At 41.4% G+C, this 24696-nt stretch overlaps 1 protein-coding gene and 1 long non-coding RNA gene across 3 annotated transcripts; one reads left to right on the forward strand and one right to left on the reverse strand.

Moving 5' to 3' along the window:
- The first annotated feature begins 896 nt into the window (after positions 1–896).
- On the forward strand, positions 897–23794 carry PPIG (peptidylprolyl isomerase G). 2 transcript variants are annotated; one of them, XM_081884709.1, is made up of 13 exons: positions 897–1167; positions 8908–8986; positions 9114–9188; positions 10208–10315; positions 11406–11450; positions 12675–12762; positions 15553–15582; positions 15697–15836; positions 18011–18215; positions 19758–19925; positions 21113–21197; positions 21939–22075; positions 22518–23794. In XM_081884709.1, exons 2-13 carry the CDS (start codon positions 8926–8928, stop codon positions 23635–23637), a joined length of 2262 nt encoding a protein of 753 aa, XP_081740835.1. In that variant the 5' UTR covers positions 897–1167; positions 8908–8925; the 3' UTR covers positions 23638–23794. The 2 variants fall into 2 exon arrangements, with proteins under 2 accessions (XP_081740835.1, XP_081740834.1); XM_081884708.1 differs by lacking the exon at positions 897–1167 and adding an exon at positions 4854–5013.
- On the reverse strand, positions 1936–15546 carry LOC309354552. The gene is made up of 2 exons (XR_014162351.1): positions 14579–15546; positions 1936–2425 (listed from the first exon to the last, which is right to left on the reverse strand). It is a non-coding gene; the product is annotated as an uncharacterized lncRNA (long non-coding RNA).
- Positions 23795–24696: the final 902 nt, after the last annotated feature.

Below are 24696 nucleotides of genomic sequence, written 5' to 3' on the forward strand. Positions count from 1 at the left end.
AAAATTAAGACACTTCCAGGCAATACCTAGTCCTGGGGAAATACAGTATATGCCACTAGTGATTTTTTTCTCTTTTTTTGGACAGTAGGATTGCACAGCTGTCAACCTTCCATTTTTTTTGCGGGAAATTCCCTTATTCCAGCGCCGTTTCCCGCTGCTATCCCGGATTGTTAGATATCCCGTAGACTATCCCCGGGACAGGTGAGGCTGCTGATCCCTTATTTTCAAATCTGAAAGTTGACAGCTATGAGTAGGAAACCCTAAGGAAGGTTAAACGCAGCAAAATTGCACGTTTAACACAAAAGTAGACTCCCTCCTAGAAAGTGTAGCCTTGCAGCCTGAACCCCTCGACAACATTTAGAACCATTTCCCCTCCTTCAGTTTGCGGTGTGGGAAGATGATGCTCCCCTCTCCCGACGTGGATCGGCCTGACCTTCCTGCAAGTTTACTTTTTTTAAAAAAAAGAACATTCAATAAATAATAAATACCAATATGTATGTATGTCAACTACAACGTGCCCCTACCGCATGCGTTTGTCTACCACCCCTAAGCGCTCCCTGGATCGCAAAGCGGTGCAGCCGAAGTACAATGACGCGGCGCGCCAGCGCGAGAGCCGTCAAGAGGACTGGAAACTTGAATCCCAGGGCGTTTTGAGGAAAGCCTACGGCCGAGAGTGCAAGCAAACCTAAAAACTGAGGGCATAGTTTGGGTTGAGGTGCGGCGGCTGGGACACCCCCCACCCCACTCTCCGTTTGGTTGCCTCTTCTCTTCCTTCTCTATATCCCCAAAGAAGAGGGGCAGGCGCTGGAGCTCCGGCCTGGAGGCTGGAGGGGATTTGGGCGTGCGCGCCAAAAGGGGCGGCGAGTCCGACAGATCTGATCTTCCTCCCATCTTCGTGTGTCCCCCCCTTTCTGGAGAGGTCGAGAGAGGGCCCTGGCGCCCGAAGGCTCCCCTTCAGCCCGCTCTCCTCGGCAGGCATCCTCGCTCGCTCGCGCCCCGTCCCGCCCTCGCCGCTCCAAGGCTTCCCCGCTTCCCTCCCCTCCTCCACTGACGCAGTCCGTGCTGCACCAGATCCTAACATGGCGGCGGCGAGGTGGTGAAGAGCGCGGCGGCGGCGAAAGGAGACTCCGGGCCGAGCGGGCAAGCGCGGCGGCGGCGGGCGGGCGGGTGAGTGGCTTGAGCCGGGCTCTCCTCCACCCGAGGGGCCGCGGCGGCGTCGCCGGCGAATATTTAAGGGCCTCGTGGTGAGGGGGGAAAAGGGGAGCAATGGCGCGGGAGGCGAGAGGGCTCGGTCCTCTCTCTCCATTTGAATCTGCCTCGCGAGGGAAGGGCGGGCGGGCTCCCTCACGGCCGACTCCGCAGAGGGCTCGGCCGGCCCGAGTGTCGCCCCCTCAACAAGTCCCCGGGTGGGCCGTTGGGGAAGGCGGGGGGGAGACGAGAGGTAGTTTCTCGGCGGGGAATGGCTTGAGGGAGAAGCGCGAGGCCTTGAATGTGGAGGGTCTTCCCGCGATTCAATCTCCGGGAGACGCGGACTGGGTTCGGGTGGGCAAACTTGGGAGGCCGCGCGGGAGGCGGTTTCGAGAACCGTTGCAAATAGTTATGAATGAAAGCGGGCGCCCACGTCCCTGTAATTAAAGGGGGGCGGCGGAAAGGAAGGTGGCCTGGCAGTTGGCTTTAAAAATAATACCTTAACTAGGGGCAAGAAGTCGCGGGATAAACGTGCACAGGAGCGGGGAGGGATGGGCGAGTAAACTCATGGCCCAAAGGAAACATTTTGCACATTCCGAAGTGTGATAAAAAGCTACGTGATATTGTTGTACCTGTACTGATTCCTCCCCGCCCCCAAATGCAGGCTGTATGCAGGTTGATAGTAGACAGGCTCCAGTAGAAAGCACAAAGTTTAAAAACAAAAACAGGAAAAACCACCACAGGCTATTTGACAATGTAGGGGTCTTTTATTCGAGAACTGGATCACTTTGCTCGTCTCTGTTTGGAAAGAAGTTATGTGCAGCATGGCATGCATGCAATGGTAAAATAAAGGAGCAGATTAATGTGCTTTGCTTTCTGAAACTGCATTCTGAAATGTAAGGGGAATGGGCCTTTCCAGAAACATCTGTAAGGCTTGCTTTCTCACCAAGTTCCTTTATCAATGGAAGGAAGAAGTGTGTTGGGACTGATGCATTTCAAGTCATTCAAAATGACCACAGCCAAGTTATTCAGGATGGTGAAGGCCACAGTAGACTCTCCATATGTGGTGAAGGGGCAGCAAAATGGCAAATAAGTTTCAATGTAAGTGTAAAATCATGCACACCAAGGCAAAAGAAAGAAAGAAAAGGCCTTACCTGAGATAAAAGTTGATGGATGGGATCTTAATTGGTTGTGACTGACTGCTATAAGAGATCTTGGGGTAGTGGTGGACGGCTCACTGTAACAGAGGAAGCAGAGAAAAAAGGTAGGCTGTTGGACATTATTAGGAAAGGGACTAAAAAATAAAATTCTGTTACCATAGTGCAGGGGTTGGAAACCTAAGGCCCATGGGGGTCATTTAACCTGCCATGAGCTGCCCCCGAACCGAGCTGCCCACTCGGCGAGTCCTGGCGTGCTGCACTAAACCAGCATGGCACGGGGACTCACTTCCGCAGTGTTGAAATCACATCTGCACAGACGCCAGAAAACGCGGGTGCGCGGGCGATCCGGCCGACAAAGGGATCTCCGCTGGAGTGAACCGACCCAGGCAAGGTAAACCTTGCCAACCCCTTCCATAGTGCATATTCCAGCCATAACTGGCATACCATATGAAGTTCTGATTGCCCTGTCTCAAGAAGGATGCAGTAGCACTGGAACAGATAAAAAAAAGAGCCATTAAAACCATCAAGGGTCAGAGCATATTCCAATGAGAAAAGTTGTATTTGGACTTTGTTTTTAAGGAACTAAGGGACTGCGATTATGTGTCAGTGTCATGCCTTAAAATATTTGGAAGTATTTTACGGTAATTGAAATAATTTTTAAGTGAAGCTATGCTTTTGTTTGAATAGAAAATATAAGCCTCACTAAATGCCTGTTATTTATCTTCCAGTAAATATTTAAGTTCAACTATTTTTAGCTATTAGAAAAACCTTTCAGATATTTATATCACATGTAAAGTTATCATGACACACTTTTACAATTTTGTTTAATTGTCAGCTAACCATGTTAAATTACGTTTCTCTCAATTCATGGCAATGGAAAACTTTTCAGGAAATTTCTAGGAACATTGTCCAATTCAAAATTTTCTAGGAAAACCACATGTCTGCTTGAATAGCTTTGAATATTATGTGCTAAAGATACTCTTCTCCCTTTTTATGCCATATTTCTTGGCTTTCCAGAGGCATCTAGCTGACCACTGTTAAAATCTAGATGGGCTCTCAGTCTGATCCAACAGAGCACTTCTTAAATATTGAAAAATGATGGCTAGCCGCTGAGATCGCCATAGCTCAGCAGTAGAAGACTAAAAAATATCCAGTTAACCTAATGATAAAAGAACTTACGGAACTTGGCCATAGCGGGGAAAATAACACAAAATTTGAGTCTTTAAAAATGCAGAAAATCGAGAAAAAAATGCAGCATGTTGGGAGTTTATATCCTATACCTCCAACTCTGAGGTACAAAAAGAGATTTGGTTATCATTATATTTTTGTTTTTAAACTATTATACTGTAACTTATCAGTGATTTCCTGCTCTTGTGTTTGAGGAGCTATTTGTTTATTGTATTACATTGATTATTTACACACACACACACACACACACACACACAAAATGGTGACTGACCTGTGGGGAATCCATTGTTTACAAACTTACCTATCCAAGCCATATTTGCTAGGGAAAGAATCCTACTGATTGCACTGAATACACATTTAGCAACCTAACGACCCAGTCCTATGCATATTTACTTGGAAGGAAGTCCTACTGAGTTCAGTAGGATTTACTCCAATGCATATGTGCATAGGTTTGCTGCCTGAACTCACAGCAAGGGTATCTATTTTCCTCTGTTTAAGTTTACCCTTGGAAAAGGAAACTTCCTCATAGAGTGCAGGCCACACTTCTGTAAACACAGTAGTCTATTTTGACTGCTAAACAGATCAGACCCTTCTGTGATGTAGATTTTGAACGAATCCTTTCCTCTGCCCATATGCTTTTCTATAAGCTTATTGGCAGGTGTGGCACAACTGAAGTCCATGCTGTGAGATGGTGCGGCTTATAATCCAAACTCCTCTCCCCAGCCCAACAGGATTTATGGAGTGGTGAGGCTACTGCTAAATCAGAGCTTTGCATGTTGGTGACACACTTTTTAGACATGCATCATTTTGCGACAGTAATACAATTTTACTAGCAAACCAGAGGTTAAACAAACCCCTTTCCAGCCCCAGGAGGAGCACAGGGTTCGTTCCCGCGATACACTGCAGCCAACACGCTAACATGTTGTGACACACTCTTTGGAAAGCTCTGTGCTATATGCACAGCCTGACAACTACAATGACCAGGGCACAAGGTGGGTTGGACAAGCAGATTTCTGGGCCAGATTAGAGCTGGTGCAGTGATTGGTCTCAGTGTGGGACTTTCCTCTAGTTGCTGTTTCAGGGCTTTCCACCTGCTGTCAGTGGCACTGCACACTTGGTGGACAAAGGGGGAGCTCTATGCCTCTGGTGGCCAGCAGGAGGCTGACAGAGGGGCACCTCTGCCCAGTCCAAACCTCCCCACCACCACCACTCAGCACAGAGGGGCTTGGATTGTTCTACCTACACAGCTCTGCCTTGATACAGTTTTGCATTTCACCTCTAGGGAAAGGTAGGAGTGTCACATGCTGCAACTCCTTGCTGCTGATCATCCTACAGGCCTCTCAGAGATGGAGTGTTAGTTCGAAAGACAAAACAGTTTGTTGAAGGAACATCTGCCTTGTGCTTTCAAATGGTTCTTAGCCTTTCGTCTAAGTTCCTTCCATCTGTCACTCTTTGCAAAGTTGCTAGCAATGCTTAGGTTAGTATTTCTGTATGGGGAACTCATAGTCATGACTGCTTTTCTTTATTGTGAAGAACATTGAGAACATCTGGAATCCCTTGCAGAATTTGACTTCTCAGCATGTTGGATCCATTTATTCAAACATGAATATGCAAACATGAATAGTAAATTACAGCTAGTAAGAGATTGGTGCGTTTGGTTTCCCACAGTGAACAATCAACTACCAAGGGGCATTAGTTCGTATTTGTTTCCTTATCTACCATGAAACATTGAGACAACAATCCCTAATAGCAAAGTCATAACATCTTCCATATAATAGTCTCATAAAACAATAACTCACTGTATGAAAATCAGTCCATGGCTTTCAGTTTCAAAGGAGCAAACTTTCTAGCACTCTTGGCTAAGGGATAAATTTTGAAAATGTATCTAATCATTTGACTCTAATCAATCCTTTGGTAATCAGAAAGCAAGAAAGATGAGTGTTCTACACACTTCTCTGTCCCCTCCTCATTACCTTATACTGTCCCTTGTCTGCTCAGTACCACAATTTACAAAATAGAAATTTCAATATGGCAGTTGGATTCAGTTGTGTATATCAAGTAAATTGTCTGAAAATTTCAGTTGCAAAATTTATTCTAGACCTTGGATTTCCTTAATACAGTATTTGTGTATTTCATGGAGAGGGCTCCTAGGTTCAAGGGTTTTAGAGAAATCTAAATTTGAACATGAATCCTTTAAAAAACAACACTTGAGTAGTGTTTTCAGAGAATGCTTGCATCTTAAGGGTTTGCTGTTTATTATCTGCAAGAGATCATGTAGTTAACTGTAATTGTCTAGAAATTATTGTTAAAGAATGTTCACAGTTTTCCCTATGTCTTGGAGGAACTTGGAGGATACTATGCTACTAGGGCTTAGTAAGGCAGTGTAAGTGGTGATTTTTCTAATGCTAGTTGTATACACACCAAAGCAGAAAAGTGGTTTGTAATTCTGAGATAAAGTGGAGAGCCTGCAAAGTTGGCATTGTGCAACTGCCATGTGATCAGGCCTAGGAAGTGAGAGAAAGAGGAACAAGGCATGTAGATGGCATGAACCACTGCACTCTGGCAGCAATATACAGTGGTACCTCAGATTAAGAACTTAATTCGTTCTGGAGGTCCGTTCTTACCTGAAACTGTTCGTAACCTGAAGCACCATTTTAGCTAATTGGGCCTCCTGCCGCTGTCGCACAATTTCTGTTCTTCTCCTGAAGCAAAGTTCTTAACCTGAGGTACTATTTCTGGGTTAGCGGAGTCTGTAACCTGAGGTGTCTGTAACCCAAGGTACCACTGTAATTCTTAGGAGACTGCCACATTCCTTATTCTGGCGACCCTTGTATTATTTGTCCTGTGTATTAAATTTGCATACTGCCCTATAAGCGTAGTTCTTGGCAGTTCACAACATAAAATTACAATATAAGAAACACAAAATACACAATAAAAATAAGAACAGAAACAAACCAATAATCCCCCCTTCGACAACACATTTAAAAGGGCATTGGAGATCAATCAGCCAAAGGCCTGGTTAAAGAGGAATGTTTTCGCCTGGTGCCTATAGGTGTATCATGAAGGTGTCAGCTGAATGTTCCTGGGGAGAGCATTCCAGAAATGGGGAGCCACTGCAGAAAAGGCCCATGCTTGTGTTGCCACCCTCCGGACCATCTCTGTCGTGCATTTTAGTAGTGGAAAGTGGCTGGTATACTCTTAGATGCTTCTAACAAGGTGTCAAGACCAAATTTTCTCCTAATTTCTGGTTTCCTTGCATTATAACTTTAAAGAGTAAAAATCTCAGGAAGTGTGAATTGATGAACGGGCTAATGAAAAAATAAAATGTAAGAAGGGTACATTTGTGTTCGTGGTCTGTAGCTAGTTTGTATTTCGAATTCCTGTAATCTGCTTTTAAAAACCTAAATTTTCGTGTTTTGCATTTTCCAAATGACATATAAGCATCAATGTTCAGCCAGTATCAAGTTACCTGTCCATGCTGGAAATTCCTTAGCTTCTGTGTTCTGCTGCCCTCAGATATTTTGGCAAATAATACCATGCCAAATAGAGCATGTCATGCCATATTTTGACATAAAAACAGTTAAAGGAGGGGCATGACTCCTATTTTGGGCAGGTAATCTTTGGTCTTTTCATATTTAAGTGTCCTGAGAAACTGGGTTTGCAAACCAGGATGTGCTCTCTAACACCAGTTAAATGAGGGAGAAGCCTGTTGCTTGTTCCTGTTCCAGAAAAACGTATAATTTGTAGGACTAGAACCATTGACATCAGAACCAGCCCATAGTTTTATAGACCTTAATTTAAGTAAGGTCTTCATGCTTAATACTTTTTAATAAGATGGCTGACATCATCATGATATGTTATATTGTTTTATGTTCCATTATCAGTTTCCCTTTTGCATTATGCTTAAGTAGTAAATAACTTTCTGAACATTACTGTGAGTCTGCAGTATGAAGCCTACTCTGGACCCACTTCTGTAGGGATGGACCCTTCCAAATAGTATAGGCAAGCTAGGAAGTTTGGTAGGGTCTCAGTCTTTGTGGCCGGATTCTGAATCATAGATCCTAATGCCTTCTTCCTTCTGCACCTCCTTTGCTTTGCATACAGTGGTACCTCTGGTTACGTACTTAATTTGTTTTGGAGGTCCGTTCTTAACCTGAAACTGTTCTTAACCTGAAGCACCACTTTAGCTAATGGAGCCTCCTGCTGCTGCGCCGCTGGCACGCAATTTATGTTCTCATCCTGAAGCAAAGTTCTTAACCTGAGGTACTATTTCTGGGTTAGCGGAGTCTGTAACCAGAAGCGTATGTAACCTGAAGCGTATGTAACCCGAGGTACCACTGTAATTGTATCAACTCTTGAGAGCTATGAATGCTCTATGAAGACCAAATTAGGGGAGATAACGGGCTATGAGGCTGGCCTGGCCAATGCATGTATTAGCATCTATCACTAGTTTAATAACTATGGTTAAAACTTCATAGTTGCTCCAGTGCTTTGAAGGTGCAGCTGTTCATATTGGGTGTAGACTTGGGTTGTACTGATAATGATGTGGGGTAGAAGTGTCAAATGTTATATTCTTTTAAAAACTATCCCCTATTTATGAAAGTGCATTGTTTCATAACAGTAATTCGTATGATAAAGGACAGCCAAATTGGGCATTTTCAATACTGCAAGTTTTCAGATGTTGATACATATAATAAAGCACTTTATCATGCTTTATTGAACCCCCCCCAACAAAATATTTCCAATAAACCGGAACACATTGGGATATTTATACAGCATGTAAAACTTAAGATGGTTTACTAATATTTTCTGTTTACTAAATAAACATACAAACATAGTAACTCAGATCCCAGTCAGTTCAGGTTATTGGAAAATTTTAATGGAAAATCAGATTGCTAGAAACTGATGGCTACTCTCTCATCCTGTCTCCATCTATTAGAATATCTGCCATGCAGTGTTTCTGATCGCATTGGTGCTGGCTGGGTGGAGAGGGATATATTTCTGGAATAAGTAGCTAAGAATGACTTGGAGGAGACAAAGAGGCACCAAGTGTTTATTTGCTGCCCCATCCCTACTCTTTTCCTTCATCCTTCTACTTGTAATTTATCCCCAACATGGTATGAACTTTGGAGTTGAGAGCCACTTGGTTTCAGCTTGCCCTATGTTGTCATGTCTGCCATACTCAGTAGCCTACCATTCCAAAGTCCATATACTTGTGTTCATCACTGTCATTGTTTGCATAACTTTATCTCTACATGGAAAAAGGGGGGGGACTACTTTCTTCCCTATTTTTTTATTGTTAGAGTTTCATATTTGAAGTTTTCATTTTAAAAGTCTTCAAATTTAATAGAACTCGCTTCTTTGTTAACAGTCTTCAAAATTTGAAGCCATGGGAGTGAAAAGCCAGAGACCTCGTTGCTTTTTTGACATCGCCATCAACAACACACCTGGTAAGAGTGATGCTTCTGGCCTAAACCTGATAACACACAGCTATGTCCAGTTGAAACAAGTGCATCTTAAGCACAATGATATTACTTTATTGATGACTTATTCATTCATTCGTTCTATTTCTTTTAGCTGGCAGAGTTGTCTTTGAGCTGTTTTCAGATGTTTGCCCAAAGACATGTGAGAACTTTCGCTGCCTTTGTACAGGTTTGTATATTTCCTCACTTGAATAATTTGTTATGTTTGAATTGTTCCTGGTTCCTCCAAATGGTATACCAAGAAAATCCTGGCAATAAAATATGAAATGAATGACTTTGATATTCGTCTCCTTGTGTACTGAAAATGAAGATACACAGTTTTCTATATTTTGGTATAAATTCATATATGCAGAATTAATTAATCCATCATAGGTCTACAAATTTTGGCTGGCTTTCATAGCTAGCCCAAATTTATGAGCGCTACCGACTTGGCTCTTCCTTAATCATGCACTGAGCTTTGGAGGCACTGAAAAATGAGTGAAACTTCCCAGTGCTTTCTAAGTGCTTCTCAAGCTTAGTGCCAGGATAGGGAGAATTGTTGCCTTCTTCCAAGCCTAAAGAAGGGCAGGGGTTATATGTGTCACTCTTCACTTGCCATCCATGAACTTGAGTGTAAAGTAACACAGCTTGACATAGTACATTGATGAGGATGGTGAAGTTGGAATTGAAGACTGTTTTCTGCCTTTGGGGGTTTGAACTGCTGCATTCGACACACAAGTGGATCATACTCAAGGTACCACCGGTACCACCAGATACAGAAATGGACAGGGCTCCTATAGCTTCAGCAATTGCATAGAAGAGGGGATTTTGTCAGGTGTGGTTAATGCAAGGATGCAAAAAAGTACCTACCACAATTCCCCTCATTGCACGGTCATTAAAGCTTGTGCGGAGCAGGTGGAATTCCTGTTGCAAAAGCAGACATCCTTATGCTGACAGGACTATGACATAGTGCTACTTTGGATGCAACCCATAGTATTTCTTTTCAGTGTCCTTATGATTTGAGTTAAATGTAGTAAATAAGGGGGTTCCTTTCTGTTGGTACTATATTTCAACTTTTTTTCTTTTATAGGCTTCAACAAGTAGAATGTCCAAGTCAGATAGATCAAGAGCTGATTTCCAGTTGTACTTCTGTTGTACCTGAGAGGTTCTCCATTAAAAGCTAATGGGTTAACTTTCCTCCCCCCGCAGGTGAAAAAGGTACAGGAAAATCAACTCAGAAGCCATTACATTACAAGAGTTGTTTGTTTCACAGAGTTGTAAAAGATTTTATGATCCAAGGAGGTGACTTCAGTGAAGGTATGACATTGGCTAAATGATATCAAATAGTATTTGCCGAGTATACAAATGTCTATGAAGTTATTATTTGAATGGTCATGCTCTCTTCCTCCTGAATAAAGCACTTGATATTGCAGCTTCTCTGTCAGGATAGAATGCTCTGGTTCGCATGTCACTTAGCTTGTCACTTACCATGATTTAATGGTAAATGTGTCCCATCTCTCCTTGCTGGCACATGGCCTCTTACATGCCCCCCCCCCAATGTTTTGTCCAGGCTGTGGTTTGTGTCTTTCAGACAAACCACAGTCTATATTCAGATGACACAGCAATACTTAGCATGACTTGTTTGATTTATGTGGATGTCATACAGAGGTTGGGTGTGGGGAGGAAGAAGCCACAAGAGGGCCACATTCACGAGTAAATGATGGTTTTTAAGATAAGCTGTGGTTCTCAGTGAGATGCACATGAGGCATCTGACAGGACTATTAAATGGAAATGTGTTTCAAGAATGCATTTTCGTAATTTCTTGAAGCCAAGTGCTTTTATAATGAACGTGACTAAAATAATAATAATGCCCATTCATTTTCTTAAAAACAACTAGATTTACTAACAGAAATATAAAGAAAATGTAGAATAGCCTCATTCTGCTTCATGAAAGTCTATCTTAAGATTTGCGTAGCTCCATTAAAATTTAGGTTCCCTTTAGTAAGATTTTTTTCTGTGATAGCTTTAACTTTGAATTTATATGATACACAATTGTTATTTTTCTGATGGGCTCTGGAGCCAGTCACAGACCTACCCTATACCTGCGATGAATCTGTTTCAACTGTTCTTAATTCTGAATTTTACATGGTTATAACCCACCCTGGAACCTGATGGTTCTTGTAGGTCAGGTAGTTGATGTTGTTATTAAATTTAAAGGAAACTCGAGGCACTCTTGAAATGGGAGGAGATAGCATGCATCTATGCAATAGAGGTTTCCTGTCTCAGCTAGTAGGATATGCTGTAACCCTCTTTGACTGGCTCCAATGACTCATCAGTAAAGAATCCCTAATGGTAAGATCCCATTGTCCCATTCTCATTTGTAATAACATTTTTCTTTTAATACAAGGAAATGGGAGAGGAGGAGAATCAATTTATGGTGGCTTTTTTGAAGGTAAGCATAGTCTTTTATCAGGTTAGCCTGCAACTCCCAGTCACAGTCATTGGTTTAAGAATATGCATATTAGGCAAATTGCATTTTTTGGCCCCAAAACTGCTGGCAAATTTATTTATTACAGGTCATAGAGTGCCCTATCCTAGGGATTCAGAGTGCTGTTGTAGAATTTTCAGGAATTATAATTATTATTACAATTCCCTGTCTTACATCTCCTCTTCTACCCAAATGGATCTCCTCTTTTTTCTATTGAGGTGGTAGTTCTCTTATTAAGAAGCTTGATAACTCTGTATCTCATATTCATCTAACTTCTCTTCCCCTTTACCCACCCTTCACCATCTCATTGATGGTGACTAACCAAAACAACCCTCCATTCAATTTTACTTACACTTCATTATCCTAAGAGAGAAAATAGAACATCATCCCAGTCATCAGACTGATCTTTAAGATGACTGGACAGTCTGGCTGAGAGATTAATGCTAAGTAGCAGTTGGCCCAAGCAGGCTAGTGAATGGGGTCTTACACTTTGCCTTTGCAAGGTAGCTGTTGGTTGATGCTTACTGGCCAACCAGTTCAGTTTATGATTTAGAAAACTTGAATTGTGTGATGACAATTAAAATACTTTTATTTCAAGTTTTCATGACGATCAAGCTATTATGGTTCAGAGCTGTTATAAGCAAGTCTATTGCACAAGACTGCATTTGCACAAATGAATAGAATTTCTGTTACGTTTAGTTTTAAATTTCAAAATTGCCCACCTTGTACATAGGTGTTTTTAAGTTTGTTTTTGTCTGTTTATTACAAGCTTTCTTTCCCCACATTATTTCTGTCACTTTTTACACTTTTATAAATGACATGCAGTGAGCTCCTTTGCACAAAAACACACTGGTTTGCTTGTGCTAATTGGAATGAATTTAAAATGCACTGGTCTTACTAAGCAGCTGTACCGAATATCAAGAGACAGGTTCACGTATATATTTATATCTTATATAATGGTCTTGACTTGACATATAGTTGAGTCTATATGTAAATAGTATTTACATTTTTGTGCATTAGACTGAGAATTATATAGTATACCTCTGTCTTTATTTTTATCTATTTGAATGCTGTTTGGCACTATAATGATACATTTGTGCAGTTTGACAATCCTAATTTGAAATTCTAAAGAAATGCCAATGCAAGGTCATACTTGGAATTTTGAAGTAATTGGAACGCTTTCTCTAGATGAAAGCTTTGCTGTAAAGCACAACAAAGAATTTCTCCTTTCAATGGCCAACAGAGGGAAAGATACAAATGGTTCACAGTTTTTTATGTAAGTATCATGCAGCTCCACTGTGTTTCTTCAGCATTGGGATGGTAGTCCTTACAGTTTACATTTTAGAGCTTGGAACAGGTGAAACAGCTAACTCCTTTTCCATTTAGAAAGCATGACTACTTTTAAAAGATATCAAAGTTAACTTGCTCTTAAATGTTTATTGGAGATAGCATATAGAAGATTATATGGGATAGGTTTGACTATTTAGCCCTGCCGTGTTTAGAATCAGGATTAATTTGGGAGTAGTTATCACTATCTCCTAACGTATGGGAACACCTGGTACTTTATCAATATAGAAGCTAAGAGGTATGGGCCAAATCATTGCCTGGATGGTAGACTATTGGCAGTCGGAATGCACTCTGCTGTGTGTTTTCTTGATGAAAAGCTGAACATGAGTTTATAGTCAAGACTTCTGTATGTAGCCAATGGCCATTGCAGAATATAAGTAGGCTGTTAGTGGTAGTGTTTGTTTAGTATGAGATTTTTAAATCTGTCAGAGCAAGCTGTTTTAGTTACACCAAGCCTTACTGAAGAGTAATAAAGGGCCAGTTCAGATGCTACTCTTAACACCAAGGTGCTGTATGTGGTTAAATAAGAAGCATGCTTGTGATTTGTATGTTCTATTCTCTGCCTCTATGTGTGGATAGTAGGTAGCATATCCCTGGTTTACTCATCAGTGTATGCCCATAGTGTGGAGGAAGGAAGGGTGAAGACTTGAGCCCTACACTCTCCTCATTTCAGGAGTGAAATAGTTTCTGCACAGAATTGCTCAGACAGCAGAAAGAGACAAGTCTTTGCAATGAAAATATTAAATATTTTTTTCTTCGATAAACTTCAATCAGAGTCAATCTTGGGTTTACCAGATTCAGTTAAATGGAGTTGTAGGTAGGGTAACACATTGGGGACTGTACCTTCAGAAATGTTATCTTTCTCTGCCCTCCTCTGCCTGCCTGCAGTTCCTTGTTTTTCCTTTTTGCCTTGTCACCCTTTTTCTGTGCCACCTTAGTTGGTCAGTCACTTGCTTTTAGAGGAATAGTTATAAATGTTGACTTATTAGTATAGTTCTTATAAACTAAGTTACCTTTTCTGAAATAAATGTATACTCAAAACATTCATTTGCTTGATCATAAATAAAATTTATGTATTAGGGGTATAATTTCAACAACGCACCAGGAGGATCATACTTCTGAAGGTTGGCAGCATGTCCTCTCGGGGTTTTGGTTTTTTTGGTGGGAGGAGGCTAAATTTTCAGCAACTTGTGTGTAAACTTTCACTTCTGACTACAAGTGAGGGCTCACATCACTGGATGTTTCTCCTTGCAAAATATTCCCTTCAAAAAGAAAACTAGATGATAGACAAAAGGGTTCTAGTTAGCTATTTTCCTGACATATAATTTTTTATGTGGGGGCATTTGTTTTTTATGCAGGAACATCTGGACATATTTTTGTTTAGTTTTGTTTTTTATTTCACAACATTTATATACTCCTCGTTTGTAATAAAACCTCAGTGTTCCCATCTCTGGTATCATACTACAGTGGTACCTTGGTTTACAACCTTAATCCATTCCGGAAGCCTGGTCTTAAACCAAAGCGGACTTAAACCAAGGTGTGCTTTCCCGTAGAAAGTAATGGAAAATGGATTGATCCATTCCAGACGCTGAAAAGCAACCCCTAAAACAAAAATTTCGCATGAATTTTACTATCTTTCGAGACTATTGATCCATAAAATGAAAGCAATAATCAAGGTACTGTACTAAGAAATAAATAAAACATTATTGTAGTTGATAAAAATGAAAATTATTATTTTTTCTTACCTGCACTGATGATAGTCATTGTTTGGATGGGGGGCTTTCTGCACTCACTCACTCAATCATAAACGAAAAACAATCCACAGACACATAAATGAAAAGCCAAACAAACAAAAACACAAAAAATAGCAAAAACAAAAGCACCAAATATCACCTCAGAACACTGCAATCAGAAACGGAAGGCTTTAATTACGTTGGGGGGGACACAGATTAGCAGTGTAAGGGCAGAAGGGGGAGGGGAAAGGCTTAATTATGATGGGAGAACTCAGATAAACAGCAAAAGGACAGACGCGGGAAGAAAAAGGGCTTAATGACAATGGGGGGGACTCAGATGAGAGGCGTAAGGGCAGAAGCAGGAAGGGAAAGGCTTAAATTACGATCAGGGGGGACTCAGATTGAACGGCGAAAGGGAAGATGCGGAAGGAAAAAAGGCGGAGGTGCAAGCCAGGTGGCGTGGCGAGGCCTAGCCCCGCAGCGCGGCACCGCTTAGGGAGGCCCGATCTGGGCAGTGCCGGTGGCGAGGCCTAGCCCCACAGCGTGGCGCCACTTAGGGAGGCAGGAGGCCCGATCCGGGCAGCGCAGGTGGCACATACGAAGGCCTCCTGCAGCCAGGGCCCATTGTATACCAAAAAAACACACACACACCGCAACCTGGAGTACTCATTTCCAGGTTGTAATTGGTCGTAATCCAAAATGGTCATATACTAGGCTGTTTGTAAACCAAGGTACCACTGTAGTGAGAATTGGCCGAAACATGAGGTGAGGGGGATTAAATACTGTAACCCGCATACATTTGTAACAAATCTTCAAATTTAAGATACTATTAAAGTTTGCAACTTCGTAATGCATTGATATTTGAACTACAGTTTAATGCCTCCTGAATCTGTTTATATCTTCTCATTTATGGCTTAATACAACAAGTTTATATCCGTAATACTAATACTATATTTTGTCATTCTTTCCCTTGATGTAATCAAAAGAACAACCAAACCTACCCCTCATCTTGATGGGTAAGTGCCCTTGTATCTTACTTGCATTTGGAAAAGTTAATTGGATAGCTACTTAAAAATTTCAGTGTGACATAGATATTAGTCAGCTTTTAAAATTAAGCTTTAATCATTTAGGCTTCATGTTGTGTTTGGACAAGTAATCTCGGGTCAAGATGTTGTAAGAGAAATAGAAAACCAGAAAACAGATGCATCTAGTAAACCTTATGCTGAAGTACGAATACTAAGTTGTGGCGAACTAATCCAAAAATCCAAAGGTAAGAGTGAAATGTTTTTAAAGGTTGTCTCTTTTATTAAAATGTTTTTAAAGGTTGTCTCTTTTCCAGTTTTGTAAGAGGTATGTCAGATCTAACTCAGAAGATTGGTAACTAGGAATCTCGGTTCTGTAAATTGTTGTCATTGAAGTACAGTGGTGCCTCGCAAGACGAAAAGAATCCGTTCCGCGATTCTCTTCGTCTAGCGGTTTTTTCGTCTAGCGAAGCAAGCCCATTGACAGCTTAGCGGATTAGCGCTACAGCTGTCAAGCGGCTTCCAGCGATCAGCTGTTAAGCGGCTTATCAGCGGAACAGCTGATAAGTGGCTTAGCGGCAAGGGCGAAAAAAGCGGGGGGAAACCGCGGGGGGATGCAGGATTTTTTTCGTCTTGCGAAGCAACCCCATAGGGGAATTCGTTTTACGAAGCGCCTCCAAAACGGAAAACCCTTTCGTCTAGCGGGTTTTTCGTCTTGCGAGGCGTTCGTCTTGCGGGGCACCACTGTAGTAGTAACAAAGAGTATATTAAATAAATACCGTCTTTTTCGCCCTATAGGACGCACTTTTTCCCCTCCAAAAATGAAGGGGAAATGTGTGTGCGTCCTATGGGGCGAATGCAGGCTTTCGCTGAAGCCTGGAGAGCGAGAGGGGTCAGTGCACACCGACCCCTTTCACTCTCCAGGCTTCAGGAAGCTATCTGCAAGCCTGGGGAGCCCGCGGGAGTTCCTGCCTGGCTTCCTCGGCTTGCAGACAGCAGCCTGCATCCCGAAGCCTGGTGCGCGCTGATTAGTGCGCCCGGGCTTCGGGCAGATATCCGCAATTTTTTTTCCTTTATTTCCCCCCCCCCAAAAAAAAACCTAGGTGCGCCCGCTTGAAGCAAAATGTTGCAGTCGACCTCCGTGCCCAAAGATGCATGTTGTTCATCAGAGCTGCATATAACTTGATATGCCCTCTTTCACAATGCTTAGGTTGTTAAAAGCTAAAGGAGGTGAAACACTCCCCCCCCTCCCCCGGCAATTTCCAAACATTTGGAATTCTGCGGCTCCTGGAGATCACTGAACATGTTGGGAGCTTTTTTCTTTGCTTTTTATTTCAATTTGCTAACTATATATTTCTGAACACCTACAGAGCCCCTTCTGTATGTAGAAGCTACTAATATCTGTGTGCAGCTCTGGTTTGCTTCAAAACTGATAGGCACCTATTTTGCTGTTGGAGGGAGCAAATGGGACCTGCAACAAAATTTGTCTCACCATGAAGGAAAAAATGCCTTCCCAGGGGATTATAGCTCTGATTTCCTCTTGAGAGTTAGAGGGTTTTCTTAGATCTTCCTTGTTGTCTTCTTCCTTCCTCCATGCCTCTCACTTGGCTCTCACTTCTCCATCATTGGCTTTTCACCACTTGCCCAGCTCCATTACAGATTAGAATTTTGGTTTTCTATGGCCAACTCTCTTCCATCCCTGCCTGCAGAGATTGATGTGTATCAGGAAATATGAGCCTTGAAATCACCTATCCAAACAACGGGATGGTTATTTGTGCCTTCCTTATATATGTGTTCTTCCTCAGTCGTCTCTTGCTCCAATTCCTCTATCTTCCTCCTTCCCCTACTGTGCTCCTTTCCCACTCTTAGCAAGTCACTTCGGACGCTTTCAGGCTGATAGACGACATTTTGAAGCCTTCAGCCTGCTTCTTTCAATATATCCAGCCAATTCTATTCTCTTTTCCCCTGCTTTTCCAACCATGAGTATGCTTAGCCCTCATTTGTTTACTCAGCATAATTAGAGGAGTTCCTCCAAGCATTCAGATACCTCCCTCTTTTTCTGCTGTGATAATTGTTTCATTGTGAGCTGAGTGAGTTCCTGCTCCTAACCCAGCTTCCATGCTTTAGTGGGCCTCTTGCTTGGTGACCCCAGGGAAGACCAAGAACAAAGACCAAAAAACTTTGCCTGAATAAAGTTGGGGAGAGTCTTCTCACTGTGCCACCTGCGAGTGTAGCTCATTCTGTAACAACATGGGATAGTCCCTTCTTTATAATGGTGCCCCAGCTGCGGCATTCCCTCCTGCTGGATGTGCGGGTGGCCACAACATTAATGGAATTCTAACCCACAGTGAAAACATACCTGTTCTCCTAAGCTTTTGAAGGTTTTGTTTGGTAACTGCTTGTCTATTGCTTTAATTTAAAGCCAAGAAAGAAGAGAAGAAAAGACGAAAGTCATCATCCTCATCCAGCGATTCTGAAAGTTCAAGTGATTCAAAATCTTCTTCTGATTCATCATCTGATTCTGAAAGTGCTTCTGGGGAAAAAACAAAGAAGAAGAAAAAGAAGCACAAAAAAAATTCCAAGAAACATAAGAAAGAGAAGAAGAAGAAAAAGAAGAGCAAGAAGAGGTACATGCAGGCAGGCTGCGGGGAGAGATTTACTTTTGAGACTTGAAAAAACAACACCTACCTTCCTGTGCTAGTTAGATGAAAATGGCTCAGAAGAATCAGTAGTGCATTCTTCCATGTCATTTTCATGTCTTACAAAAATAATATAGTTCTTTGTTAATCTCCAACATGCTCTCCATCAAAATAAAAATTCTTGCATATCTGTACAGGTGGAGTTTAGAATGAAATCTGAAATACTTAGTTTTAATGGGTTTTTGAATTTTTTTACATTGGAACAAATCTGCCCAACATTAGCTCACCCCATACTATGTTTGTTGGCACAACATTGGATCACAAACAACAGGCAACCAGGATGTTTTAGTTTGTTTGTTTACTCTTGTGAAGGACTTAACTTTTTATTGTTTATATAGTCCTGTCAAAAATACTTATACTTTTATCCAGCACTTCCTTTAGAAAGCTCAGAGCCTATCTTGCCTACAGTTTCATGTGCTCTCTAATCCAGGCACTAAAATCCTTGTTCCCTTAGCTTTATCATTGCTACAGAATTAAGTATTTCCAGGCAACAATAATCTTTTCCCTCTGTAAGCGGTTTTTCCCCCTTTGGTGGTGGGGTATTTTTTCTATCTGGCATGTCAGATACTTGTCTCTGCACCACGTTTTTAATAATAATAATTTATTATTTATACCCCACCCATCTGGCTGGGTTTCCCCAGCCACTCTGGGTGGCTTCCAATAAAATATTAAAAATACAATAAAACAAGCCTTTAGTCTACTTCTTTCAATATAGATGGTGTTGTGCTATGAAGCCCTGATTCAACGAGCAGCATGAAGCTGTTTGAAAGCCCTTTTGCAAACAGCCCCACACTGCTATTTATACCTCCGATTTTTGGAGATTTAAAGCAGGGCAGGACTGTTTACAAAAGGGCTTGTAGGGAACGACTGGTGAACAGAGAGTACAGTCTTGCTGGCTGCAGGGGTATGCTTTGGGAGCACAGAGAACATGTTTGCAAAGCATATCTCAGCAGGATTGAATCCCACCCATTACCTGACAGGACCTGTTCATGTCAGCTGATGGATAGGTGGACATAGTTTGGGGAAGCTAGCTTTATGGGCCAACATCCTGGGGGCCGGGCTTGGCCTGCAGGCCAGAGGTTCCCTACCCCTGCTGTAGTTACTAGCTTAGGTTCAACCATGCAGGCATGGCTAGATGGGTGAGGTGCTGCCACAGAGTCAGCCTCGTGACAGTGACATTTCCTTTTCTTTGTTTTACTGCAGGTATTTGGGAAAGGGATTTAGGTTAAAGAAGGGATATATTTTGAATATAAACCCGGTGCAAAAAGATTTTTGCCTTTGAAGTCTCAACTTTATTTTATTTTGGCAGAACACATATTAAAATATTAAATACCTTTGTTTCTTCTTCCAACAATAGTTTCTTAAAAATAGTGCATTTGAAGTTCTTGTTTTGGCCTATGCGAATTGCAAAAGAAACATATGTAACATTTAAAACAGATGCATATAACTTTTGTTCTCTTATCAATGAAGCTCAGCCAGTGAAAGTGAAACAGAAAATCCTGAATCACAGCCACTTTCCACAGTCCGTCCTGAAGAGATTCCTCCTGTACCAGAAAACAGATTCCTTATGAGAAAAAGTCCTCCTAAAGTGGATGAAAAGGAAAAAGAGACCAAGAGCAGAGAGAGGGAAAGGGAGAGGTAAAGTTGTACTTCATCATAACTGCAGACTTATGAGTAACCGCAAGCTGTGGTCCATGTGAATTACCTTGATGTTGACATCGGTATTTTACTACGTGCTGGCACTTTTACACATGCTTAACTGCAATGGGATCTATTAAATGAATTTTGCAAGGAAAAAGGCAGTAATCTTCCCAGGCCTTCCGCCAATGATTTCAGTGAGATTTCCTTAGGATGGAGGTGTTTTGAAATCAATTTTTGGTAAAGGTTGTCCTATATCATGCAAGCAGACTTCCTGTTCCTCTCCCCACCCCCAACCCTCTAAAGCAAATTTGGGTGGTGCAGGAAGAGTAATCTGTTACACCGTGTCTCTTCACTTGGTAGATGATCACAGTTGGCTTTTACCCACTGTCTTTTTAATCCTCACAGTTGTGCCTTTGAATCTTTTGCCATGAAGTGAGTATTTAGCAGACTGTTTGTGGAAATGTACAGTTTGATAGAGCTTCAGAAATACATAATAATAGAAGAAAATAATAATAATAATAATAATAATAATAATAATAATAATAATAATAATAATTTATTATTTATACCTCGCCCATTTAGCTCGGTTTCCCCAGCCACTCTGGACGGCTTCCAACCGAATATTAAAAACAATACAGCATCAGACATTAAAAACTTCCCTAAATAGGGCCTCCTTCAGTTGTCTTTTAAAAGTAAAATAGTTGTTTATTGCCTTGACATATGCTGGGAGGGCGTTCCACAGGGCAGGCGCCACTACCAAGAAGGCCCTCTGCCTGGTTCCCTGTAACCTCACTTCTCACAGTGAGGGAACTGTCAGAAGGCCCTTGGCGCTGGACCTCAGTGTCCGGGCTGGATGATGGGGGTGGAGACGCTCCTTCAGGTATACAGGACTGAGGCCGTTTAGGGCTTTAAAGGTCAGCACCAACACTTTGAATTGGGCTCGGAAACGTACTGGGAGCCAATGAAGATCTTTCAGGACCGGTGTTATGGGGTCTCAGCAGCCACTCCCAGTCACCAGTCTAGCTGCCACATTCTGGAATAATTGCAGTTTCCGAGTCACCCTCAAAGGTAACCCCACGTAGAGTGCATTGCAGTAGTCCAAACAGGAGATAACTAGAGCATGCACTAGAATCATCTTTAGAACCATCCCAGAACTACAGTGAAGTCTTTTTCCTCCTTTCTAGTAACCCATCAAACTGTCAATCAACATATCAGAGAAGGCTGTTAGTGACTAGATCTGGACGAAAAATTAAAGGAAGAGGACCACGGGTATGTCCTTTCTTGTGATTTATTCTGTGCATTTTGACAACTTTTACCCTGTAATACAGTGATCTTGTTCCATAACAGCATTTAAGTGTAATTGTTCCTTTTTTATGGATACACTGAAGAGGTTTTGGAGAGAAGGATTTTGAGGATGAATGGCAGAGCTGTGTAGAGTATCTATCACTACGTCTCCCACAAACACTAGATTCCACCAACCCTGAATGCTGCTACTCGTTATTTAATGAAAGAGCGAGTTTTTGCAAGCTTTTGTTTTGAATTCCAGTAAGCTGCCCACCAGCTCAACAGCATTTTAAGACTAGCAGTTCTTAGACACATAGAGCACAGTGTCTTTTGTCAGTTTTGACTTAAATATATTACTTAAGGGTTTCTCTGCTTTCTTTTATCTGAAAGAATTACTCTTGCATTCCTTTGCTCCTCTCTATGCAGTATTCATTTTCTGAAGTTATTTGCACCTATGTGGGTGACAGGAGATCTGTTCCACTGGTATAGCGTAGGCTATTCTTGTAAGCACAGGCCTAAATTTGCTCCTGGCCTGTCTTAACATTTAAAATCTCATAACTCTTATTGTTGGGATTGAATGATAGGAGCCTGATGTAGCCAAAATTACGCAATTCTCAGAGTGACTGTTTTGCTTTTAAACTTGAACTTTTCTTTTCCTTTTGGTAAAGTAATGTGTTTTTAGCATACTGGTACACATTTTTTATCTAACTTTTTCTGTTTTCAAAGCGCTACCGAACACCTTCAAGATCCAGGTCACGAGATCGTTTTAGGCGCAGTGAGACTCCACCACACTGGAGACAAGAAATGCAAAGAGCTCAAAGAATGAGAATATCAAGCGGAGAAAGATGGATAAAGGGAGATAAGTAAGAAGCAGTCATATAATTTTCATTACTTTTTGACTCTTACATACATCTTTTCCAGTTTCAGTGTGTATACAATAGAGCATATACTAAGTACAAGCAACTCCCTATTTATTCAGGGGTTGTGTTCCAAGGCATGTGAGTGGGACATGCATAAGCACGCCCATTCTGCCCAACCCCTTTTGTTGCTGAAAACGGTATGCATGTCAGCAGACGTGCATGACTTGAACATGCACAAATTACAATAAGTTACTTTTTTGCCTTGAATTTCCTTCAGTTTTTAGCCAGCAGAGATATGTGCAACAACTATAAAGAATAATTGTGATTTTTTTGGATCTGCAGTTTCAGCTTCAGTCACTGATTTGGCATTTCCTCCTTTGACTTTTCTAGTTCTCACCTTTTCATAACAAAATGCAGAAATATATATATGGTATGTTTTCCCCAGGGGTGAAGTTAATGAGAACAAGAAGGATGCTGCAAATCAGAAAAGCCCAGGAAGAGGAAAAGAAAGGAAAGCATCTGACCACAGACAAATTTCTGAGAGCCCAAATAGGAGGGAAGGAAAAGAAAAGAAATCAAAAGACCACAAATCTAGTAGTAAAGACAGAGAGACAAGGAGGAATTCTGAGAAGGAGGACAAAGACAAGCATAACAAAAGCAAAGCCAAAAAAAGGGCTCGATCCAAAAGCCAGAGCAAAAGCAAAGAGGTGTCAAAAAGTAAGGAGAGGGACTCAAAACACAGCAAACATGAAGAAAAGAAAGTGAGATCAGGAAGCAAAGAGAGGGACTATGAGAAAGAGAAAGAGAAATCCAATGATTTTCGAGGAAGAGAAAGGAGCAGAAGTAAAGAGAAAAATAAAAGGGGAGGGTCTAAAACTAATGGTCAGAATCATACTAAAAGTAAAGATACGGAAAAGCATACAAAGTCAAAGAGCAGAGAACGTGAACCATCTAAAAGCAAACACAGCTCAAATAGTAAGACCAGAGAGCGAAGCAAAAGTGGAGACAGAGGGAAAAGAGCCAGGTCCCGAAGTAAAGAACGAGACCGCAGCAGAAGTAAAGATTATTCAAAACACAAAGATAGAGAAGTAAAAAGAAGGGGAAGATCAAGAAGTAGAGACAGAAAAGGCACACCAGAAAGATCTAAAGGCAAAGAAAACAAAAGGAGGAAGGAGTCACAGAGCTCTGAGAGGGAGAAAAGTCGAAGTAAGGATCGGCATAGGAATCAAGAGCATAGAAGTTCTCACAAAAAAGATGATGCTGAAAAAAGAAGGCGTTCTAAAAGCCGTGACAGTAGTAGCTCAGAGACCAATAAGAGCAAAAAGTCCAGTAGAGATCAGGATAGAAGTCCTGATTCAAAGAAAAGACGAAGCAGCAAGGACAGGGAATCGAAAAGATCATCTTCACGCAGGAGTAAGGAAAAGGAAAAAGACAGGTCCCGGTCCTCAAAAGAAAAAGAGGTCAACCAAAAATCTAAGAATCAGGAGCGAGATCGTGCCCGTGGTAAAGATAAAAAATCTGATCATGAATCGAGTGCTGGGACTGATGAAGACAGACATGGATAATTTGATGAACTTGATGTTTCCATTCTGCCTCCAGGTTCTAGAGACATGTTGGGGAACATTTTTTTTTTAATGTGGACTTCTGTTTGGTCTTTTGATAATCCACAGCCTGGATCATTTGTACTGCTAAAGTTTTAATAAACTTGAAATGGAAAAACAAGTTTTATGTGTAATATGGTGTGCTGTGTTTTAATATTTCAGAGTTTATGTATCCTGCTTCTGTGTTATCAGAAGGAAACATTGTATTGCATTTACATTTTAATTTAGATGACTCACTACAAAGAAACTGGTTGGGCTGAAAATAAAATTAATTTATTTTAACCAGTAGAAATCTGCCTACTCATGTCTCAGAGAATTGCTGTTACGTTCATGTTAATAAATAATAATATGTTAACATTGCAGGACTACAATAAGGAGACAGCTAGTATATAATAGAGATGTGGAAGGAGGAAAGATATTCTGCAATTTGAAGTGAAGGTATTGGTTTGCCCAAAATGCTATACTGCTGTTGCCATTAAGGAAAAACAAACAAACCATAAATCCCTTTGGTCTTTGGAACAACCATTTATTATGAATGAAATATTTTCAGCAGAAGCAGTTATTTCAGAAATGGTAATCTTTATATGCTTCTGGGTAACCTCCATTTTATTTTTGATTCAGGCTTCCCTGTAGCAGTGCATTTTGTATGCTGTGTTACTGTATTATGTCTCTTGTAGAAGATTGAATTCTGCATGCTTTGTCTAAAGGGGAAAACATTCTTCTAGATAGGAAGTCAGAGTGCAACTGTATTTATAAGTAGGATTCCCAGTTTTCTAACTCTCCAGTAGCCATTTTGTCCTGTTAATGATAGTTTGTTGGGACCCAGCATTTGTTCTGGACGTTGTGTAGAGTACATCCTCAGTAGCTTGGATGTGTAAGTTTAAAACGTGCACCGTATGTCTTAACTTTTCTTCTGCCTGAAGAAATGAAAATGATGAAGGGGAAGCAGTCCTTTTTCTATAGCTTGTGCTGCAACTGCTGTTTCTGCTTCCATTTTTCTAGCAGATGTTGAAAAGTGCAGCA

This window comes from Podarcis melisellensis (assembly GCF_964234715.1).
Source record: "Podarcis melisellensis genome assembly, chromosome: 1".
NCBI classification, from domain to species: domain Eukaryota; kingdom Metazoa; phylum Chordata; class Lepidosauria; order Squamata; family Lacertidae; genus Podarcis; species Podarcis melisellensis.